Source organism: Ostrea edulis, chromosome 2, assembly GCF_947568905.1.
Source record: "Ostrea edulis chromosome 2, xbOstEdul1.1, whole genome shotgun sequence".
NCBI classification, from domain to species: Eukaryota; Metazoa; Mollusca; class Bivalvia; order Ostreida; family Ostreidae; genus Ostrea; species Ostrea edulis.
In genome coordinates this window covers 48,199,414-48,224,943 of record NC_079165.1, presented here as the reverse complement: position 1 = coordinate 48,224,943, position 25,530 = coordinate 48,199,414, and the positions used below count along the sequence as shown (strand labels likewise).

Below are 25,530 nucleotides of genomic sequence, written 5' to 3'. Positions count from 1 at the left end.
TTCAATATTTTCCACTTCTAAATCATATATACAAAAATTCTGTATTAAGTTGAGTTGCTTCATAGAATGAATATTTTTGTCAAACTGATATTAATGTGAGCTGATTTTAAGTTTGTACATGCATGTTTCATACACTGTACCACAGTTCTCAACGAACTGTTTTATTGGAAATACTTTCAGATACCAAGGTAGATGCTAAAGTAGTTTATGAAGTACCATCAACCAGTTCACATGCAGATCACATGACGCAACAAAGTTCCAATATTAATGTGTCATCAATAGGAGATATTGTGACAAGGAGAGGAGATAAAATTCCGGTGTACGGCCGTGAAGGCCAGCTTATAGGATACAAAAAATCCAATAAATCCACGTTTGAACATCTAGAACGCAGAAGGCTTCACCTTCTTCAAAAACCCACTTTTGAGGAAGTTTTGAATGAGGCCCAAAGACAGATCCAGGCTGAGAATGAAATGTCAGTTGGCTCCAAATTTGAGGAAATCAACTGTTCCAGTAAAACTCAACAACCTGTATTTGCAGATAAGGATACTAATAATCCAAGTGCTGGAAGCACAAATGATAGACAAAAAGAAAATTTAGATACTGAAAATAGCCTTGAGAGAATGGAACACAAGAAAAAGTGCATTTCAAATAGTATATCTAGTGAGAGAAATGTGTTTGACATAATGTCGGTGAAAGAAGAAATACCAAAGGTTGGTACTTCATGCACATCTGAGAGTCAAGCAAGTCAATTTACAGAGGAATTCATCCATGAAAAACAGGACACAGAAAAGAACGAAACAGAGATTCAATTTACAGAGGAATTCATCCGTGAAAAACAGGACAAAGAGAAGAACGAAACAGAGATTCAATTTACAGAGGAATTCATCCGTGAAAAACAGGACAAAGAGAAGAACGAAACAGAGATTCAATTTACAGAGGAATTCATCCGTGAAAAACAGGACAAAGAGAAGAACGAAACAGAGATTCAATTTACAGAGGAATTCATCCGTGAAAAACAGGACACAGAGAAGAACGTAATAGAGATTCAATTTACAGAGGAATTCATCCGTGAAAAACAGGACAAAGAGAAGAACGAAACAGGGATTCAATTTACAGAGGAATTCATCCGTGAAAAACAGGACACAGAGAAGAACAAAACAGAGATTCATGGAGAAAACTTTATTGAAAAAACAGAATCAGCTGATGTGATAAAAAGTGGGACACAAAAAACTTTTAGGAGAAAGTCATCTGAAAGTGACAAAGATAGAAATATCTTTTCAGCATTAGAGTCTTCATTGAATTCTAGTATAGGACAAGAGCCGTCAGTTACTGATTTGGCATCTGAACAAAAAAACCAAATTCCTGATACAAGGACTGAAAAAGAAAAGAATGATCTCTTTAAAGGGTTAGGATTAGCTCGTACCCCAGAGGCAAAGAAGACCAAAGCAGAGTTGAAGAAAACTCCCATCAAAAGTTACCCATTGCGACGCAGGAGTGCACAAAGTGGAACTGTAACAGATGAGAAGGGAAGTGATTTACCTTTGCATGATCAAATTGCACAGAAAATTAAAGCTGAAAGTTTAGCTAAGAGCAGTCCAGGAGATAAAGGTCCATTTAAATGTCCTGTATGTAAAAGACTTTATCGCACAGAGGAGAGTTTCGATACTCATGTGAAGACCTGTGACTTTGAGGTCAGTACTAGTGATGAGGAGGAGAGCGAGAATGAAGGAGGGACAAGGAAATATTCTATGCGACAGACAACGGTCATTAAAAAGGTTGTGATGGAGATTGAGCAAAAGGAAAGGGAATCTGAAAGTGCTGCGAGGAAAGAAAGGTTTTCTGGAGGAAAATCATTTTACAAAAAACCCAAATTGGTTCTGCGCAAATTGTCACCGTGGAAGTTTGAGGAGAGAATTTCGAAACTGTCTCCAAGAAAACGAGGTAGACCCCCAAAATTGGAAAAAGAAGAAAAGTTCGAAATATTTGATTTGAAGGGCCAGAAACGCTTGCTATCTTCAGATGATGAGATAGGTGGAAATAGAAATGAAAGAAAAAGACGACCTTCAAGGAATTCTACAGGAAGTGTTGCAATGTCGGTCAAACACATCAGGAGTCCAATGTCTTCAATGTTTGAGGAAGATCTAACAATGAAGAAAGATGATGCATCAACTAAAAGAGGAAGAGGCAGATTCAAAAAATCATTGGTTCTACCCAGTGAGGAGGAAGAAACAAAAGAAAAAAGTGAAGAGAATGTTTCAGACAAAATTGTGTCTCCAAAGAGAGGAAGAGGAAGACCAAGAAAAAATTGTATACTAGCTGATAAAGAAATAAAGGATGAGGTTGTATCTGATGAAGCAAACACTAAAGAAGTTTCTACACCTGAAAATTCTCCTGCACTTGCAAAAGGAAGAGGAAGACGAAAAAGAGATTCTAATGATCCTGAATGTAACAAATTAGCAGAACTTTCTGCAGGGGATGCAAGTCGAGTACGGAATACAAGATATTCTTCAGGGAATCGTGTTTGCAACAACAATGAAATTGTCCCTCCAAAAATTCAAAAACGTTGTCAAGATAGAGCTGCAAGCAAGAGTTCTGTAGGTGAATCTCCAAAGACATTGGGTAAAAAATGTATGGATGGTTCCTCAGACAAAAGAATTGAACCAAGAATATCAAGAAAAGATTCAGTACAACATATTCAGAACAACAGAAGGCCAGTTCGTAAGAAAAAGAGAGTCAATTTGGAGTATCCAGGATTGTGTTCGCTTGCTCCCAAAAGAAATGCCATTTTATCGAAAAAACTGCATTCTCTTAAAGACAACAGGATCAAAACACGAAAATTTAAACAAGCATTGTTTGTGCAAAGACAAAACTTGGTTAAAACTACTGATGCAAATGGAATAAAAAGAGGAAGAGGTCGGCCACCAAAACATGTGGCACAGCTGAAAAACAAAACTGAAGGTGTTCATTCTAAGGAAAAGAAAAGTGAAAGAATGAAAAATGATAATCAAATTGTTGCAGAACTAAAGAGGAAGCCTGGATCTATACATTCTAAGGATAAGAAAAATGAAAGATTAAAAAGTGATCAACTAATTGAAGATCAGCAGAAGAGTGAAAATTCCAGTAATGAAAACATAGACTTTGATGAAAATAAGGAAATTAAAGCAACAGATTCAGAAGAAAAAGTGAAAGAAAATGCTGAAAACTCAGAAGAAAATAAAGTGAAGGGAAATGGAGATAAGAGTAATGACTCCAGGGAAAAGTCAGAAAGCAAAAGGAGGAAGCAAAAGAATAAATCTGAAATTAAGAACACGATTCTTAATGTGATTCAGCATTCTAATACCGCATCCTTATTAAAGTGTCCAGTCCAAAAAGTGCAACCTAAATCAGAATCTGAAGTAATTACTATAATTGATGATGAGGAAAATGATGTCATCTTCTGTGAAAAGACTGGAGATTTTAAGTCCAGACGTAACAAAAATCAGTGTGCTAGAAGCTGTGAAACCCAGTGTGACTTTGACTGTGATCTATCACCACCTCAAAAAAGTGACACCATAGATATGACAAAATCTAGTAGTTCTCAGAGTGAAAGTCCTCCAAAAGTCACTACTGTGGGTGAAAGAAGCTCTCAGTTTTCAAACCCTAATCCTTCAGTTCCATCTTTAACCAAAGTGGGAAAAGTTGCTGAGACACCAAACAAGGATGTACCAGTCACATTTAATGAATCGACAACAAAAGAACTGATGAATGAACCAAAGGATATTACATCAACAGAGACCTTTGTAGATGAAATTATGAATAACCCTGCAATACAGCAACTAACACCTGTTCAACTTTTAGAACTCCAAAACAAAGTCACTGAGGAAAAAGTGGATCTTTCTTCTACAGCAAAAGTAGATACAGATGCCACAATCAAAAGTATAAAGGAATTCCTCAGAAAGAAAATAGAGGAAGGCACAAACAAGACAATATATGTGACAGACACTGGGAATGGAAAAGGTCAAGGCCAGGGTTCATCAGAACAAAAGAGTTCCACTGAGCCTCTCTCTGTGATGAAAATAAATCTGCCTTCAAGTGTTACTCCTCAAGACATACAGAAAATCATTGAAGCTCACAAGAGAGCCACTGGAAGCCTGGGCAAATCAGAAAGCAGTATAGGCATCACACCCATTTCTAGATCATCACCCTTACAGTCTTTGATGAGCCAGTCCACAACACCCATTTTAAGTTCCACATCAACTTTCCCACAGTTCTGTCAAGCACAACTGCAACAAAGTAATCCAACAGTTCAAACTGACTTGGTCTCTCCCTCTCAAAACCCTCTAACACCACAAACCTTAAGGATTTCATCTCAATTAACTGCAACAAATGCTCTTCTTGCAGCAGCAAATGCTATCTCATCATCTTCAAATCCTATGCTCCCTTCACCATCTCCTGTGCTGCAGCCCCCAAATGCCATTATGCCATCTTCAAACACAGTTATATCACAATCTCCACAGAATCTACCAGCTCTAAATACTTTACTCAATTCTCATCCAACTGCTATTCCACAAACAGTTATTCCATCTCAGAGCGCCATTTTACCAGTAAGGCAGCAATTTCCTATGATATCTCCAAGTGCCATATTTCCTTCACAACAAACTCCTTTAGTCTCTGGTGGTATTCAAGAACCAGTGTATTCTGTCAGCAACAGCACCCCTAGATACCAAGCCATATCTCCAGCAATCATGACTGTACCAGAGCCCCAGAAAACATACCTCCTGCCTCCAAATCAGAACCTGATAACAGTGCCTCAAAGTCAGAATATCTTGCCTGTTGCACAAAATCCAAACATTTCTCCACAGATTGACAGTTATATGCTATCACTAATCAATAATTCTGCACTCCGTGTCAGCCAAGGTTTACTGAACACAGATGTCTCTCAAGTGATGAACAATACGCAGTATGTGCAGAGTGTTCCACAAGTGCAAAGCATTTCTTCACTTCAGAATGTTCCACAAGTTATTCAAAACATGGGTCTTCAGACTGATACTCAACAGTTTGTGCAAAATCAATCCCTGACTCAAACTCAAGGACCTGCAATCAAATCTTTACCAATCAGAGATCAGACACAGCCATTTATCAATCAAAATACTTCCCTAGTGGCAAGTAATGCAATGCCATATCCTACTCCTCCACCAGCAAACCCAACAATTGTGCGAGTGTTTGTTGATGGAAAACCTATTGCTATGACAACAGATGCATCTGTTCTAAGTGATCCCACTGCATTTTTGGCAAAATTGGATCCAACAGCTCTTCAGAAAGGGAGGTACAATATGTCAGTTACTTCTCACCGTGTCACCTCAACTACAACCCTTACAGTAAGTACCAAGGGAAATAACGCCACTTACAGAGCCCATTGTTCTCCAACAACAGCAAATAAGGTGCTGAGTGCTCTCCTCAAGAATCGGGCAAATGTGGAAAGTGAAACAATGCTGACTACCTCCTTGCTAACAAAGAGTCCTAGAGGCAGACCAGCAAAGTCTGCAACATCATCCCAGAAAAAGACAATCTTCAGAAAACTCACAAAAGTACCCACTTCCATGAACACTGCCACTTCATCAACTGTGACTGTTTCTTCTAGCCCGCCTGTTTCTGCCTCCTCAATGGCAATTAAGGCAGCCCCACACACCCGACTTCCACCAGCCATGGCACAAAACAGAAGCCTTTTACCAGCATCAGTAGGTGAACCACAAGCAGAGAGCTTACAATCACGAGAGAAGTCTATGGCTTTGGACAAATTTGTTGGTGCTTCAGAAACTGTTGATAAACCCTACATTGTGCGCAAACCAGATGGAACAGTAGTGAAAAGGGTAATCAAATCTGCATCTAAATATGAACAGGAGAAGAACTTTGCTATCCAACCAAAAGTCATGAGGGCCATAATGAAAAAGCTTGGAGGTGACAAGCCTGTTCCAATTCTTGGGAAGCATTATGAAATGTTGTCTGTTCGAGTGAAGAGCAAGGCAGCAGTCAAAGTTAAAGAGAAGAGAAAGCAGCATAGGAAGAGTCCTCAGAAAGTCAGACTAGGACTTCCACAAGCTTCAGGTAAAATTCCTTCAAATGTAATTTTTTAAAAAAAAGAACTGTATATATGTTGTTTACACTCTGATAATTTGTTTGTAGTATGATCAAAACTTCGAATTGAAAATTTGTTGAAATTTGCATCTCTTTCTGACCATTTTTTTTGCCTTCATCATTTTGTGATGCTACAGGGAACTGTTTACTCTAGTGTCACATCAAATGGTAAAATTAAAGATAAAAAATTTCTTCAACCTGAGGGTTGGCGGGTTGAAAAATTGGACTGGAATGTGACAAGTTTGTAAGTACATTTTTGTGTACCAAAATACCTGAAATATGTGTAATGGTTTTATTTTTGATTCTGTAGGATTTGAATGAATAACAGAATATTATGGTTTCATCATTATTTATTCATTGGCATCAATTTTTGTGGATTAAGCAAAATTCACCGTTTCGAGGATATGTGTAAATTCGTAGACATGATCATCTCCAATGAAAGTAATTACCCACATTCCACAACAGAAATATCCTCGTGTATTTAGAATTGCATAATGTAGAAAGCAGGGAATTTATTAAAATTTAAATCTTCAAAACAAAAAAGTTATATCTGAGAAATATATGAAATGAATGGTGAAAATTCAGAAATATTGCGATTTTACAGATTTGAGCCAAGCTAGATCGGAATTATAAAAAAGTAGTCATAGAGATTGATTGATTGAATATTGTTTAATGTCCCTTTCGAGAATATTTCACTAATAAGGAGACATTGCCGGTGAAGGGCTGCAAAATTTAGGCCTATGCTTGGGGCTTACGGCTTTGAGTAGGGAGGGATCTTTATCGTACTACACATGCTGTGAGACAGGACCTCAGTTTTTGCGGTCTCATCCGAAGGACTGCCCCATTTAGTTGCATCTTACGACAAGCAAGGGGTACTGGGGACCTATTCTAACTGTACTGAGGACCTATTCTAACCCGGATCCCCACAGGATTAGTCATAGAGGACATTGAATCAGAAAACTAAATTTCACTTTAATTACAATGGTTTACATATGAAATGAATCTATAAAGAAAACTGAATTTCTTGATGAAAAGTGCATACTATTAGCAACATGATTATTTTAGTATTTCTATAAATTTTTGATTGAGATCGTTACTTTTCTCTTTTGGTTGATTCAAATCTAAGATATAGCGATATATCTGAAATTTGATCATTTCGTTTTCAATTTCTAATTAAAATTTATTTCTCCCATATATCTTTTTTCTAATTGATATGTTTTTGAAAGATTTTATCTGTAGATTTTAAAAATATTGATAAATGTTTTCAATTTTCATGAATATTTTTTTCTAAAAACTTAGAACGTTTATCTGAGTTTTTTTAAGGCATGTTTTATTAGATATTCATCTCATGCACCAAATCAACAGCGAAATATGGACTCTAGAATATATTATTTGCAAACAAAAGACCTTTATTATCATTCCAGGTAAAATCATATAAAATAATTGAGAGCTTGTATTACTTTTTGATAATGAAATCATGCTTCATATGAGGTGCTTAAACAAGTCATTAAATGAAATTTTAGTGTAAAGAGCTACCTAAGTCAATCAGAAAGACCTGTCCGTGCTTCAAGAATACTGAATTTGACTACCGCGTTGAATTTCTGGAATGGCATGTTTTAGTGTAAATCGCTTACTATCCATTAAATAATGGCTTCATATTTTTTGGGGAGACATAGATTTTGCAAATCATTAAAATGTTGCAATGAAAGGGCTACAGAAGGTACTCCCATTTCTTGTAATACTTGTAAGTATGAAAACTAATAAGTATCACCGGGTGTTTCTATGAATAGATGATAAAATTGTTTCTCCGTTTGTTCTCTGGAGTCAACATGTGATTAACAGTTGTAGGTTATCTTAGTATTATTTCAGACAGATTTTTTAATGTGGAAAACAAATATAGCTTACTTTTTATTCAATAACATATAAAAAATGGCTAGCTATCTTTAAGAATAATACATGGCCATCTTTTAGATGGACTGCCTGTGACACAAAGGAATTCAAAATAAATAATGTACAAGAATTACTCATGATGGCATTTTATGTAATTTAGATGGTTTTAAAACACACATGGGGAATAAATAGAATGTGACTACTCAATTGCAGAATTAAATTGTTGCAGACTAGTTTTCCATCAGTCATTCACGAATAAAAGATGACATATATAATAGATGGTTTAATAGTACATTGTAGGACTTTGAGGTTTAAAAGGTCAAAGTTTGGATATTAGTTTGAGTTGCTTACTCCTGTCACTTGAAGAGTTTTTAAACTATTCAACTTTGAAACAAAGCAGTAAACTGTAATAAAAATAGTAATTACATTAGATATTGATGAAAGTGAGTTACTTGTACACAGGGACACTGAGCCACCCTATTATACACCCCCACAAGGAACTGATGACCCTCCCCCAGCCAGCCATGGAGGAGGAAGTGGAGGAAACCCCACTCAGTCAGTTCCAACAGGAGCAGAGGGAGAAGCAGTTAGGCAGGTACAAAAAGGATGGACCCAAATTCCAGTTTCAAATCACCAGTGATGATGGATTTTCCTGTAAAGGAGACTCAATGTCAGGTATATGCTAATATGTTGTACGGTGTTACCATTGAAGCGAGCGAAGCCCATTAGTTCTTGCAACAAGACTTATAGGCATTTTATCCACCTCTTCATTTAACGCGGGAGATATAACGCGGTGGATGTAAACAGTTACATTGTGACGTCATATTAGCTGCAATGTTTTTCTTCTTCTCTCAATCCAAGCAAAAACAAAACATTTGAAGCTACGAGAAAGCTTGTCTGAAATTTAAAAACGTTTATGGTACTTTCTAAACAATATAATTATTTCAATTACGGGTTTGTCAATGAAGTATACCGCAGTGACGGCGACATTTTTCCGGAAGCATTATGGGTAATACTCATCTTTTTTTCAGCTGAAGAAGGGCAAATCACGTGACTCATATGTGTAATCATTGGAGCTTTGCTCGCTATAAGTTTGTTTTATTTTAATCATGGGCTGGGGGTGGTTATTAGAGTAATACCAGTTCCATATTCCCAACATGCTGCCATATTGTAAACCAACGTTTATTCATAACTACTTTATTTTGCGATTTACCTGTGGTAAACTGGTTCGCGGCAAGTAATTTTCATGATCAAGCCTTTTTTGAGCCTATGACAGACATTCAAGGACTGGTTCGTGACAAAAAATATTAGCAATGATGAAAGTCATGCGATTCTCACATGCAAATTAAAGTTGGTTTACAGTAATTTGTTGTAGTCTTTGCATAGCATTGGCTATCAATTTTGAACTATAGGTGTAGAAGATAAGACTATATATACTCTTAAATGTAAGGTCAATGATGAAAATCAATTCAGGATGAAAGTTCTATGTCAAGGTCAAAGATCAAATTTGACAACTTGAAACTTGATCATGTTAGGAACCTAGTGTTTCAAACTGGAAATAAAATGGATTTCAATGTTTAGACTGTAATTATTCCTCTACAACATCTGATGACATGGATATCTAAGCCTGAAGTAATTTCTCTTTTCGCCTGAAGTCACCTACTTTACTCACAGACTTAAAGGGATACGGAGGAATCCAAATGACAAGAGAACCGGACACTAATATATATGTTTGTGTGTGAGATATATATATATATGATGGGCAATCGGTTTAAAATCATAATCGATAATCGTTCGATTTTCGATTAAAACTTGTTTTTCTATGATTATTTGAAAAATATATTTTCATTTAATATTATTTGTTTAAACCTCCACCACCACCGTGTATGTTACTTTCTCTATATGAATACTGCATAAATGAACAAACTCGGTCATTCATGCAATATTTTTTGTTTAACAGCAAACGACAATAAAACTGGCACTAACCTTGGGACTGGAACAGATATTTAAAAAGAATTGCACATGTAAAACTGCTGAACCCCAAAAAAAGTTACGTGCCTTGTCTTACTTAACAGTGAAATTGGCACTATCTGGAACACCCACCATTTTGAAATGAATTAGATACAAAACCAACTCAGTCTTTGTTATCCGCCATTTTCATTTGCAGTTTTGACAGCGACTTTCGATTATGAATAATCGATAATTGGAATCAGAAAGGATAAACCAATCAATTTTCAATAATAATTGATCCTTGCCCATCACACACATATGTGTATATATATGTGTGTGTGTATGTGTGTATATATATATATATATATATATATATATATATATACACACAGTGAAACTTCTCTAAACCGGCCGGCTCTCGAACCAAAAAAATGGCCGGTTTAGAGGGATGGCCGGTTTACCGAGAATTTAGCATTTAGACATTTTATCTCAATATTCACAAAATAGGTACTGTTCACTCTGTTCTGGTGATTTATGATCAATTATCTGTGGAGATCAAATTAGTTCACTTGTACCTACAGGTAATTATAAATACCAAAAAATATTCTCGCTGAAATCATCTAATTTTAAACTGAAAATCTATAACAGAATACATTAAAAAAAAAAACACAGAGGCATATCATTGGAATTCCTCTTACCTATAAAAAATGTGTTTACATTCATCGCTTATATCATTAACAAATTTGTTTTGACGTTTTTGAAAAGTACAGTAGTAAATATGAAATTGTAATTTGAATATTTCTTAGGAATTTTAAGTCTATGGAAACAAAGAAAATTAATTCATTTTTCAATAATTATCATTAACAGTCATGGGTTTGTTCTTTATTGACAACCGCTTATATCCATACGAAATAAACTGAACTGAAATGGTGAAACATATATGGCTTTTGATACTGTATTCATTCAATATGTTCCTAACTGTTTTTTACATTTTGTACAGAATTTTGGAAGGGTCACTTGGATTAGCCAAGTGTTACTTGACACCCTTGACAGCACAGGTAAACAATAGTACTTATAGAGGCCACTGGTGTTTTTCACACCTCCAGTCCATAATTTCCTACCTTGTTGGTCTGTCAGTCAATTTGCACACCTGGCTGATCTTGATCACCCTCTGGCCAAAATGTTCTTGTCTTGAAAAAGTGGCCCATATTGTAAGGGTAAATTACACATGTTTGTTAACAAATGTACTTTAAAATGTGGCCGATGTCCGGTTTTCAGGGGTGGCCGGTTTTGTAAGACTTTCTTTGTAAGGAAATGATTTCTGCCGGGACTTTGAAAATCGGCCGATATTCAGGGAGAACCGGTTTTCTGAGGGGCCGGTTTGGAGAAGTTTCACTGTGTGTATGTATATGTATATATGTATATATATATATATATATATATATATATATATATATATATATATATATAAAATCACTCCATATCATTATCTTCCCACCATTTTATTTCATAATCACATTGTTTTGGAAGTTTTCCCTCTAAATTTATCTGATTTCTGTAATTTCAAGAATAATTTTATTTTCATCCCGACCCGACCATGGTACAAACTCTCTACACCATCTGACGTCAGTAAACATGCTTTACAACAAAAATTTGAGTTTTAAATAACCAACCGTGCTGTGGCATTTTCAGTGGTTTTATATATATATATATACTCACACATATATGAAATAACAGTTTATGTCCAACTAGGGCAGTTCTAGTTGAAATTGTTAATATTCATTGGAAATCTGTTCTCTTTTCTCCAGATGTTTGGCAGCAGGTTGTAGAGAAAGTTCAAGATGTACGATCCTCTGCCAGAATGAAGAACCTGTCATTTACTAGTAAGTTCAGGAACTCGAGCAGCATTATTTATGTATTCAACAGATCCTAATGTCTTCATCACTGTTAGATTTTACTCATTTTAACTTGCAGAAAAACATAAATTAAAATTAATTATAAGGTGACTTCCACACTAGTTTTAAAGGGGCATGGACACAGACGATTGAGCTGAACATTTTATTTTTCCATTTTTATTGTTTACAATGCTTAACTAAAGTATTTATAATGGTCAACCAAAATTTGAATATCACTTTTTGAATTGCAAGTGAGATCAACACTCACAGTTCTTTGTTATGTAAACAAGACTCGTGGATATGTTTTTGTTTACATATAGATTGCTTGATAAAAAATAGCATGTTTAAAACAAAATGATTTGTGCTAAACACTAAAAACTATTTAATTGTGTTCAGAATTAACTTGTAAATTGGAAAATCTGCTTTAAACGAACTTTTACAATTATATTTAACCTATGTGAACAAAAACATGGCACAAGCCTTGTATACATAACAATATCTCCCATATACCTTGACAACTGACATTCAAATTTCTGCTGACCATTAGAAATATCTTGGTTAAGTATTCTAAACATTTTCATCTTAAATCGTGTCCTTTAAAGAATGTTGGTAAATTTTTGTACATTTTTTGGTAGATTTGGATCCTGCAAGGTTGTTTGGAGTTAGTTACAATCCAGTTGTCTATCTGTTGGAGCAGTTGTTTGGGGCACAGAACTGTCGCCATTACAATTTCAGATACCATCAGTATGATATAGCTGATTTAGAAGAGGTAAGAGCAGAAAGATGTTACAGAATAGTTTCTGTTGACTGGTTTTCTTTATGATGTGACTGAGGCTTCGGTAACTGAGTTGAACAAAAGTATAATCTAATATTATCTTTGGTCAAAACAGAAGGATGTCACTACGCATGTCTGATCTACCGTACACCAACCCATGCTTATAGCATGTCTGATCTACTGTACACCAACCCATGCTTATAACATGTCTGATCTACCGTACATCAACCCATGCTTATAGCATGTCTGATCTACTGTACACCTACCCATGCTTATAGCATGTCTTATCTACTGTACACCAACCCATGCTTATAGCATGTCTGATCTACTCTACACCAACCCATGCTTATAGCATGTCTGATCTACTCTACACCAACCCATGCTTATAGCATGTCTGATCTACTCTACACCAACCCATGCTTATAGCATGTCTGATCTACCGTACACCAACCCATGGTTATAGCATGTCTGATCTACCGTACACCAACCCATGCTTATAGCATGTCTGATCTACTCTATACCAACCCATGCTTATAGTATGTCTGATCTACTCTATACCAACCCATGCTTATAGCATGTCTTATCTACTGTACACCAACCCATGCTTATAGCATGTCTTATCTACTGTACATCAACTCATGCTTATAGCATGTCTGATCTACGGTACACCAACCCATGCTTATAGCATGTCTAATCTACTGTACACCAACCCATGCTTATAGCATGTCTGATCTACCGTACATCAACCCATGCTTATAGCATGTCTGATCTACCGTACACCAACCCATGCTTATAGCATGTCTTATCTACTGTACACCAACCCATGCTTATAGCATGTCTGATCTACCGTACATCAACCCATGCTTATAACATGTCAAATTTGAGTAACCAGATGTCACATTTCCTTGTCAGCGAATATAACAGATAAAGTTACTCTTTACATATTTATTTGTTGGTTGTTTTTTTAATACATCATTTGATTTTTACCCTTTTAATTATTACAATACATGAAAATATAATTCAAACACAGTCTTATTCGTAATTGTCACTTTAATGGCACTGCGGTTGTTTCAATCACTTATAGATCACGTGGATGATAGTTGTACAATTGGAATATTGGCTCCACTTAGAATTTGACTCCCTGTCTCCACAGGTCCCCACTCCACTTCTTGATTTCTTTTAAGGGATCTCAGAAGTGCCAAAGCAGAATCTGTCTGAAACAATATAACAAACTGAATATCATATAATGATAAGAACTGCCAGCTACTTTACGTCTATTACCCATGCCTGCTACGCCTAAACTGACGAAACCAGTTCGAATACTAGTATTTAAATATAGACCTTGCTTAGTCGTCAATTTTAAACTTGATTTAGAAATACGGGTGAAAGTTTGGAATAAAATTATCTATCTATCTAAATACAGATTTAGTTATGAATAAAGGGAAAGCAGTTTGAACTTTGAATGTGACACCAGACATGCACACATAAGGTCCGGAAGCAAGCCAGGAATGTTCATGGAAGTTTCAGAAGTCAACTAGCCAACTGCTATGGTCGATGATCAAATAAGGCCAAGATAATACTTTTTGAATCTGTAAAAATCTTTTCCTCAAAAAAAACCACAGGATCAAAAATGAAAGCCAGTGTGTATAAAAGCTTTACTTCAGGGTGCAGAACAAGTCTCTGAAACCCATATGAATAATTATGTAGTGTATATTTCACTAAAAGTCTTCTGTATTTCTGGACATTTGGCAGAAAAACTGTTTTAAGGCCTGTTGAGCTCTTGTATCCTCATTAACATGTTTACTGCTGTACTTGTCCCAGGGATGGGAATGGGGCATGAAAACATAGGAGTAGGTAACTCCTTCTTAAGAACAAGAAGATTACAACTTGTCAAAAGAATATTCAAGGCCTTCAAACTTTGACTCTTTGTGCTGTTTTCCCTAGGGAGTCTTTAAAATTTTCTAAGAGAAGTTTAACCACAATTTGTCAAAGTTGAATTTGGTAATAGAAAATTATTATTATTATGATACAGTAATTATAACAGTAACTTAGAAAATACAGTGACTATTCTGACTGTAGGAAATATTCATAAGGAAATCTAACAAATACATATATCACAAATGTTAGAATGAACCAAATTAAAAGAAATATAATCAAATTTTTGTCATGTACAGTATTGTCTGATAAATAGTGAAGTGGTACAACAAAATGTTTTAATCATGCATGTAAAACCTTGCAGGAACCAGCGGAAAACCCTTCAGGGTGTATCAGATCGGAGCCTTACGAAACTCGGAAACCATTTGACATCTTTAGCTTTCTCATGTCTCAGTATCGACACATGCCTGGTACCAATGACAGCAAGAGTGATGTTGAGATGGTTCACAAATCTGCCAGGTATTGTAAAATAATCGGTAGTTCACCTGAACTGAAACTGACTCTTCGATAGCATTATAGAGCCTCAGATGCCTGACAAGCTGGAAAACATCTCTTGCAATATATACAGTCGGAAATGTACATACCCAATATTCTGATCACCTTCTGATTGAATGTTGGACCTCCAAGACCAGAATCTTTGTAATTAGTTTTAAAAGGTAATAAAATATGATTTCTTTTATATCTAGCTAGTAAGTTTTTATAGGAAGACACAGAAGCCTTTTTTTTTTTATAGGTATTCAAGACAAATGTTAATGAAGATATTTTAAGGCTTGATATGGAAACTAGATAAAGCAGTAACTCACGTTTGTGATGTGTCTGATGAGTCACTTGTTTTTGTGTGGTCATCATATTTCAGTTTGATGAATATAACGTGTTTTGTGAGTCGATCTTGTAGTTGAACAGCTGTGGTTCTATACAGTATAGTAGTTCACCTTCACCTGTTGGTGAAGGATTTAAATTTGAAGACAACAAAATCAGAGTAATAGGATTTTTTAAGGTAGTACTCTACATCGTCATAATGGCTGGCTTCCTTTAAAAACATGGATGACAAAATCGATATCAGCAATATTTGACTTTTCCTTTTCCATTTAAATACCTAGCCGAGTAGCTCAGTAGGTTAGAATACCAACTGCTGAACTGTAGGTTGCAGGTTCGAGTCTAGCAGGGGTTTTAAATTTTTTTCAGATTACCTTCTACTAAAACTGTATTTTTTGACAAAATAAAGTAAATTTGAAAATTCAAAATATTGTTGTACATATCCTACACTTTTCATCTACATCAAATTTCTCTGGTGTAGCATACCTCCTTAAATTTTTATTTTGCAATACAGCACAGCTACATTAGATTTATTGTGATGCATTTTATCTTTATCAAGAGCATTTGTAACCTTCATACCAAAAATTCCTTGATTTTATAGACCTCTAAATATTCATTTTGTTTCTTTTTCAAGGCTACACAAATGCAATATATATATTGATAAAGATGTTGTTTCTTGATTTCTACAGGCGCGCCACCAGCATGGATCTGCCTATGGCCATGAGGTTTAGAAAGTTGAAGGAACATGCCAGAGAAGCTGTTGGAGTTTACAGGTGCTTATTTGTCTTGTACAAAATGCACATAACAGCAAAACAAGGGAAGGGGGTACCCTGTACCCTGATAAATTGTGATAAATTTAAAGTGCTATTCCTTGGATTTATTGATATTTATAAGACACTTAATGTGTACAGTCTCTTGATATTTGGTACGCTTATAAATTAAGCAGTTTGTTTTAGAAAGCTGCTTGCATAACAAGCTCGAAAGTTTAGGACAAAGAGAATACGAGTCTACAACATCCACTGAATTTTCAGTATCCCAAAAAAAAAAATCTCCCTTAATCCTGTCGACAATATTTTTTATCTAGCAAAAGAAAATGCAGAATCTTTTTCAAGGGGGTTCACCACATGCTTTTCCCCAATCTATTCTTGGAAATAGCAATACGTATTTTACAACTGGAAGCATATAAAAATAGACAAATATATTTATTTTCTACCAAGCACCAAGGGTCAAATCCCCTTTCCTTCTACATGCATGCCTAGCATAACCTTTACCTATGATATATAAAAACTTTAAATTGAAAAAAAACCAACTAAATAATGGAAAAACTTTGTAGTGTAATGAAGATTGCAAAATAGAAATAAGAATCTCCATAAATCTCTCTTCAATATCAAGGTGGTCATATCCTTAAATTTTATGTAAAAATCTCCATGTAGCATTGAAAATTAGATCAATTATCATATTGCACAGCCTAATCTTTAACTTGTATATAGATGCAGATTCAAATTTTGCTCTGTTAGCACGCCCCGCCCCCCCCCCCCCCCCCCCCCCAAGGTAATGACCCCATGAGATCCAATCAAAAGCCTATGATTAATCATGCTGATCATGATCATTTGATTTCAAGGTTACAGTTACATTTTTTCATAAACATACGATTTGTAAGTACAGTTCCTCAGTCATAGTAATTAAAGAGGTATGGTTGATTTATTTTTCACCTTGTTCTTGGGATAACATGGAATTGAAACTAGTAACTTGATGTGAGTGGTTGATATTTTTAGATATTGGAAAAACAGAGCTTTACATTTTGTGTTGCACTAAACAAACTCCTCATTCAGATCTGCCACTGCATCAGTTGTATTAAGACACCAAAACATGAACCATGATGTCACACATCATCTTCCCCGGGCCTAAAGTAACATTGTCAACATATTACTAGGTGGCCTTGTGTAAATAAACTTTCGAACTGCTGTGTGCACATAATGAACTATGAATTTGGCCGCTGCTGTGTATTAATGACTACACAACTGATATTATCATGAATTGGATAGCATTAGATTACTGCTAATGCTTGTCTATTATGAATGATTGGTTAGCATGCATTTAATGAATATTTCAGATCTTCCATACATGGTAGAGGGCTGTTCTGCAAGAGAAATATCGATGAGGGTGAAATGGTGATAGAATACTCAGGGGAGGTCATCAGAGCTTCCTTGACAGACAAGAGGGAGAAATACTATGAAGGAAAGGTAAGTGTGATTGAACTGACATGCAAAAGAATCACAACCTCCAATTTTTGGTAATATTATATATTCAAATATATATAATTTTTTTTTTTAATTTTACAACTAATAGAAGATAATGGATAATGCAGTAAATTTAGAGTTAGCCATCAGCACTGACAAAAAATGTCAAGGCTGAAGAGCCATTGAAATTTTCCTACTTCAATATCAAATATGCCTCCATTAGTATTATTTGCTGCTCAAATTCTGTGATACATAGAGTTCATTACATTGTTTGTGCCATAGAGATGTTCTGCCAATCTTTTAAAAGGGCCTGACGCAAAATCTGGTGGATTTGTGTGTGTTTGAATGCGCAATCCAACATGTCTCACTCGTGTTCTATTAGCAAGAGTTAGGGACTGTAGAGGAGTGATGGTAACATGTTGACGTCCGTTGTGCCACATGACAACGGGTATTGTCTTGTTGAAAAATTTGTGCTGGCAAACAAACAGCCTGATGACAGGTTGTAGAACAGTGACCATGTACTGTTGGGCAGTCAAATGCCTTCAATGATGACGAAGCAGCCACTATAGATCTTACCCAACACCATAACGCTACTACCACCAAACCTGTCACAGTCCACCATCTGTTAACGATATAATGTTTACTGCAATGTCGAAAAACACGCTGATGCCTATCTTATGCGTTGTAGCCTTTGGTCAGTCAGTTTGAGGGTAGTCAGCAATTGTACCAGTGAGCAGTCTAAGGTGTGTGGAGAGACAAGGCATTGTGCTTTTGTAGATATTCAGAGCTCTTGCCACGACATTTAGGGTGTTTCCAGCCAATGGTATGCCTGGTTAGGTAGCCTAGGCATCCTATACGCAATATGAGGCAGGGGTCGAAATTGGCAAGAAATACTCACAAAATGCTAGTTACTTCGAAAAATTGAGAGTGCCAATAGTGGAAACTAGAAAATCTTACTGAGTAGTGATTTACAGACCATGATCTTATATCCGTTTTTTACAGTGATGCATCATTTGTTATTTTCAAATTTGCACTCAGAATCATACAAACGCTTATATGAACAACTGATTTCAACAACCGTTTCTATCTGTCCTTTTCTTTTATAATTTGTTAGAAATTCAGAATCAAATAATTGCTTTAAAGGTCAGACATCACATGATGATGACATATTATAGATGTGTGGTAAGAAATTGGAAGTCTTTGAACCTTTAGACCTGCAGTAAACAGGTGGTGGATTAGTGGAATGAGGGACAACATTGCACCATATTGCCCACGTCAGTGACTTCTCCAAACAATGTCTGTTGGCTCATTAGACTCGGTAATCATAGGGAAAAAATCATTGATTTAGATAAAACGTGAAAAAAGAGCACTGTGGATTTTGTAAAATTTCGACCCCTATGAGAATCAGATTTCAATATCTGACTAGATACCTTAAGGATAACATACAGGTCTGAGAGGTATGAAATTCTGTCACACCTTAAGGATAACATGCAGGTCTGAGAGGTATGAAATTCTGTCACACCTTAAGGATAACATGCAGGTCTGAGAGGTATGAAATTCTGTCACACCTGAAGGATAACATACAGGTCTGAGAGGTATGAAATTCTGTCACGTGCATGTGATTGATGTCTTGCAGACAAGAGAACACATAGTGTGACTTAGTTCAATCAACCACAAATTACTTGGGGAAAGTGTATGGTACATGTATCATGCAATTCAAAATTGCTAACAATGAATTATTGATATAAAAAATATTGATGTTTAAGTAGGGCTGTGTTTCTTTTGAGTGTCATTATAATACATGTATAATAAACTTGAACAATTAAGAAGAAAGATCGAACTGAATTTTCTTATGGAAAGAGATAATTTTATAATCTCATTTTCATACATGTAGAATTTACGCATGGCCTATAAACTGTAAATGGTCTCATCACAGCATTATAGTTGAATATACCTTTTGTCCATTCCACTTCAGGGAATTGGCTGCTACATGTTCAGGATAGATGATTATGATGTCATAGACGCCACATTGCATGGAAGTGCAGCTCGATTCATAAACCACTCTTGTGAGGTAATTGAAAGTGAAATGAAGGTTTTTATTTATTATGGATGTACTAAGGCAATGAAGGACTAAAAACCTAAGTGTCTCATCAGTAGATACAAGGTGAAGAGAGAAATTATATAAAGCACTAAATTGACAGGAACAAAGAAATTTTTTTGAGACAACCTGCCCCCTTCCTCAGGGCAAAGAAATGAAACATGTGGAAAAGAAACAAACCAATAAAAAAAACTGTACTATTTCTAACTAAATTAAATAGAACTACTGCAGACACCGGGTTTGACATTCACTTATTTGAGCACTAGACCATTCAGGCTACTTCAAATGATTTTTACTAGATCTGACCTTGCATCCACTAGCCCTCACCAACTTTCTAAAAAAAAAATGGAAAGAAAACCCTGATTGTTTCTTCATAATTAAATACTCAAGTCAAATGGCAGATGTTAAGTTTGAACTAATATGTATTTGATTGTCTCATTAACAAATGTTTAGTCTCATTGTTCACTCAGTGATGCTTTTATTTTAAAACACATTTTCTGTTTCTTTAAATTTTACCCAACATGGAAATTCTTCAGACCATTTACAATAAAACAACCTCAACCGTTTTTATACGCCCGTCATTAGACAGGATGTATTATGTTATGGCGCTGGCTGGCTGGCCGTCCGTCCCAGGTCATGTTTTCCAGACTTTATTCTGTAACGGATGCATGAAATTTGGTCACAATATCTCCCTCAAGAATTGTAAGAGTGAGTTTACATTTCAGCTGGATTGGTCCATCCTTGACCTACTTCAGGGCTGTAAATAGGTCAAACAGTTTTCTGGACTTTTTTGGGATACATATATTGCCCTGAAATTTACACATAAGCTTCCTTTCAGAGGAGTACAAGTTCAGTTAATATTTCAGCTGGATTGGCGCACAATGACCTACAGTACTTTAGGGGTAGAAGTTCACATTTCAAACATTTCAACTTAATTGGTGCACCATGACCTACTTTAGGGCTAAAAGTAGATCAAATGGTTTCCTGGACTTTTTATCATCATAAATAGATGTTGCACCAACATTTTGTACAATATGCTTCCAGGTTGAATTTCACTATCCGACGGGTGTATATTGTACCGTTTGCGGTACTCTTGTTAGCAATAGCTCACCTGTTGCACAAACTTGTGACTGGTAGTGATATAGATAGACAGAATAAATAAAACCACTTTATTTCAACATTAAAACCTAGGCTTAATTGCATATAATTTGCCTGGTGTCTAGTTTATTACATCACTGTAACTGTAATGTTTTGCTGTACATGACATCAAAAATTTCACTATATTCACTATACATGACGTCACACCTAACGTTACTTTGTAACAGTTCAGTTTGAAGTGAAGCATCTGATGATTATAGCCTAGTACTTGACTAATATTTATGTGTGTAATACAATTATTGACATTTTTTAGGTCAGTACAATGTTATAGCTACTCAAGAAGTACTAGGTTTCAACGATCTCTTGGTGAATATTGTACTTCAAGGGTAGCTAAAGGTTGGATTGACTGAAAGAATGTCAATGATTGTGTTATTATATGATCGAAATAATTTAATGATTCAGAAGTCATCTTCATTTTATTCGGAACTTTCTACAAAATTCGATGACAACATGATTGGTAATTGATGAATTCAAATTATTTCCCTTCAGATTTTTATTAACATTTCATGAATTGTTTATTGTCAAATGTGAAAAAGTTGATGCAAAATATTGAATATTGCTATGATGAGGTTTGAAATTGGGAGAAAATCTTTTCTCCACTAAAAAAGTTTTGAAATATTTTTACAGCCATTTGCGTGGGCCTCTGCATCTTTATCAATGAGAAGTTATTCAAATTATTTGTCATCTAGCAATATTTACTCTTTAATCCTGTAATAAAATGCATTTGAGAGTATTGAAAGATATTTGCTTATTAATGCAAAAACCGAATGTGGTAACTATCACCAAACAAACACAAATTAATTTAAGTGCAAGATTTTTCAACAATTCTTCTTTCAGTAATTTTACTTTTAATTTTCTCGAAGTGACAACATGGTCGACTAGCACCTGTAGTAGTGACTATACCTACGCTGTTTACAATTAGATAGAATTTTAAAGATATGAACTGTTTAAACCCAGTTCAGATTGTAAACTTTGTTTATGATATTTAATTGAAAATCAATTCAAGAATTGGACTATTAATTTTTTTCAGCATTGCACACTCTTTTCCATGGCTGTTCCGTAAATCGCTTCTTACCCAAGGAATAGAGCGGGAGATTTAAGATATAAATGAAAAATGCACACTTTAAAAAAGGTTTCATAAATGTAAATTTTAAGCAATGAATTATTTTTTGAAAGAGGACATCCACAAAAATGATTGTTTCAATTTTTAAATTCCCAATTTGGAAAAATCAAATGTTATATTCACCTCATATAATATGAATATGATGTTTTATTTTTTCTACTCTGTTGGATTTCAGCTAATTGAAGAGCTCAGAATTATTCGATCATTATATATATGTACATCTGGGAGGCTCGAGTTTGATCACACTGTTGCATCAAACCCGAGATGTTTAACATGGGTAGTGACTGTTCCTTAAGATATTTAACATTGGTAGTGACTGTTCCTTAAGATGTTTAACATTGGTAGTGACTGTTCCTTAAGATATTTAACATTGGTAGTGACTGTTCCTTAAGATGTTTAACATCGGTAGTGACTGTTGCTTCATCAAGTGCCCAGCATTAGAAGTGAAAGTGGTGGGTCTTTCAGATATTGCCTCCAAAAGTAGGTCCCGTGTCACCGAAGTTGTTGGCACAATAAAGAATTCTCACTGCCATGGCCATGAGCCCTATGCATATAGGTCAACATTTGTGGTACTTCACCTAATTAAAAGCTGGTGATGTCTCGATAGGAGTGAACATAAAACTATACAATGAAATAAACTATTACTTTAAATTTCAGCCAAACTGCTATTCCAAAGTGATCAATGTTGATGGCAAGAAACATATTGTGATATTTGCAATGACATCGTAAGTATATTTAGACTCCAATATGTATCCATTATACTTTTAAGGTCACCTTTGTCACTCAGATGACCTATTGCTATTGTTCTGCGTCCGTCGTCGTGCATTAACAACTGAACATTTTAAACTTCTTGATAACTACCTTTCCAATTCTTTTCAAATTTGGTATGAAGCATCTTTGGGACAAGGGGGACATAAATTATAATTTCAAAACTGCACTTCTGGAGCCTTTAGGGTGAGACAAAAATTGACCAATTTTCAAAAATCTTTTCTACAACTGCACATCTGTAAGAAAAACTAAATGCATAGTCATATAGAGCAGGGAGGCCTCTACCAAAATTGTAAATTTTGTGATCCCCGGGGAAGAGGTTCTGACTCCAGAGCAAGCCAAACTTGGCATATAGTGTTTAAATGAAAACATTTAGATATTTAACATCCTCTTTAATGCGATTGGTACTTGGTTAAAACTAAATGGGTATTTAGAAGGAGCCTTCACCAAAATTGTAAATTTCATGATCTAGGGGTAGGGCTTCTGGTTCCAGGGTGGGGCCAAAATTATTATTGTGATTATGAAAGACTTTGTTTTTAATTTTGCTGATACCTTATAAAAGATAGATGCATATTTAGGAATAGCAGAAAGGGATATACCAAAATTGTGAATTTTGCAACCCCAGGGCCAGGGCTCTGGTGCAAAACAGTCATAGTTTAATGTAACTTACATTATGTAGCGTTTTTCATCAGTATGAGTACTTACAGGAGCATTTGTGTATTCAGAACACATCGTGTTTTATACTGCTGCTGCATATTAGAATTTAGCTTAGATATGCAGAATAGGAAATATGTTTCATAAGCCACGGGGATATTGATACTTTTAAATCAGGTGACTGATTGGGCCTCATGTTAAATGTGTTTTTCTAATTATTTGTTATTTGTTCATACTTCATAATATTTACATATACTAATGTTTTGGTAGTAATAGTTTTATTGTTAACCTTTCAACTTTATATAAAAATCTGTTACAAACTATAAACGTAAGGTTTCTTTGTATAGTGGAAGATATTAAAACATTTGAAGTATGGGCTAGTTTGATTGTATTATGGGAGATATTAAAACATTGGAGACATGGGCTAGTTTGATTGTATTATGGGAGATATTAAAACATTGGAGATATGGGCTAGTTTGATTGTATTATGGGAGATATTAAAACATTGGAGACATGGGCTAGTTTGATTGTATTATGGGAGATATTAAAACATTGGAGATATGGGCTAGTTTGATTGCATTATGGGAGATATTAAAACATTGGAGACATGGCCTAGTTTGATTGTATTATGGGAGATATTAAAACATTGGAGATATGGGCTAGTTTGATTGTATTATGGGAGATATTAAATCAAAGGAAACATTAAGTAATTTTTGCATAATTTTGCCAACATTTATTACGTAAATAAAATTCATTGAGTAAATTCACCTTCCAAGCATTCAAAATTGTATTAATTTATTGATACTCTTTGTTTTACAATCAGGATTAAGCGGGGTGAAGAACTGACCTATGACTACAAATTTCCAATTGAAGAGGTGAAAATTCCTTGTACATGTGGTGCTAAAAAGTGCCGCAAGTATCTCAACTGACAGCTGTGATATTAACCTTTAACAATTCCAAGTGATCAAAATGTTTTTCTATACCGTGATTGAAGGACTGTTCAATTTCCAGTTTGCAACTACCGGTGATATGAGAATTCCAACTGTGTGATTTGTCACACACATACACTTTCTAGTGTTACTGTTGCTAGGAAGTGTGAAAAAAAATCCCACACCAAATCTGGACTTTTCTTGAGATTGGCCTCTGGACTGGACTTTTCTTGAGAATGGCCTCTGTAACTGGACTGGACTTTTCTTGAGAATGGCCTCTGTGACTGGACTGGACTTTTCTTGAGAATGGCCTCTGTGACTGGATTTGGGGTTATTGTGTACAGCAGTACATGTATTGAATGTACTGTGTTTCAATACTGAACCTTTATTTTATCATATGAAATTTGTTTTAGGAAAATTAACTTTGAAATGAATGTTATGCACATGTATTATTACTCACATTTCTCTGATGAATTTTTTTATGCACTGACTTCATTTGACACCTTCCAAGATTGACTTTTTTTTGGCTGTGGTGTGAATTAACATGTACTACATTGTATATGATTGAACATATGTGATAAGTTTTATAGATCATGTTATTGAATGATTACCTTAAATAGATTTAAAGCTACGAAATAACCCAGTCCAAACTTATTATAGGATTCATTTTTCCACATTATTTATTGTTTTTCATTTCTGGTTTATATTAATGCAATACCAGATGTGTTCAGATGATGATGATGATTAAACAACACCGTGTTATTTTTTGTACTAGATGTTTTGTACATATATGTATATAGGTGTAATGCAGGTGTGTTTTACTGTATTTTCTGCTTTATTTGATAACCGTAATTATTGTAAATATTTTGTTGTGAAGAAGAGTTTTTGATGAACAGTAATAATATTTGAAATAGAGATAAAATGGCAGAGTAAATTATTACACAAATGTTTTCTTCTCGTGATTTTCCAAAATTAGGGAATGGAATCCTTTTGCCCGAAGAACTCAGAAAATTTTCTTAGTCATACTTGATCTTATCATGACCGAGTACATGCATATCTAATACACGTATCAACACTTCGCCGCGAGTTACGTCCCTTTGCGGGGTCAGCCAAAGGTCAATCGGTGAAAAACCAAGTTTTCCTTCTTTACCTTGCCAAATGTAAGATGTTCTTACTTTGAATTTT

General features: G+C 35.2%; 1 protein-coding gene across 4 annotated transcripts in view; it reads left to right on the top strand.

Moving 5' to 3' along the window:
- LOC130051760 (uncharacterized) overlaps positions 1–25,295 on the top strand; it is a 92,214-nt gene extending 66,919 nt beyond the window's left edge. For all 4 annotated transcript variants that reach the window (XM_056154353.1, XM_056154352.1, XM_056154354.1 and 1 more), the window contains 10 exons: positions 181–6,084; positions 8,467–8,679; positions 11,763–11,837; positions 12,485–12,618; positions 14,864–15,018; positions 16,065–16,148; positions 17,489–17,618; positions 19,591–19,686; positions 22,652–22,719; positions 24,240–25,295. In XM_056154353.1, the coding sequence (XP_056010328.1) occupies positions 181–6,084; positions 8,467–8,679; positions 11,763–11,837; positions 12,485–12,618; positions 14,864–15,018; positions 16,065–16,148; positions 17,489–17,618; positions 19,591–19,686; positions 22,652–22,719; positions 24,240–24,345 (6,965 nt within the window). In that variant the 3' untranslated portion in view covers positions 24,346–25,295. The remainder of the gene's footprint in view (positions 1–180; positions 6,085–8,466; positions 8,680–11,762; positions 11,838–12,484; positions 12,619–14,863; positions 15,019–16,064; positions 16,149–17,488; positions 17,619–19,590; positions 19,687–22,651; positions 22,720–24,239) is intronic.
- Positions 25,296–25,530: the final 235 nt, after the last annotated feature.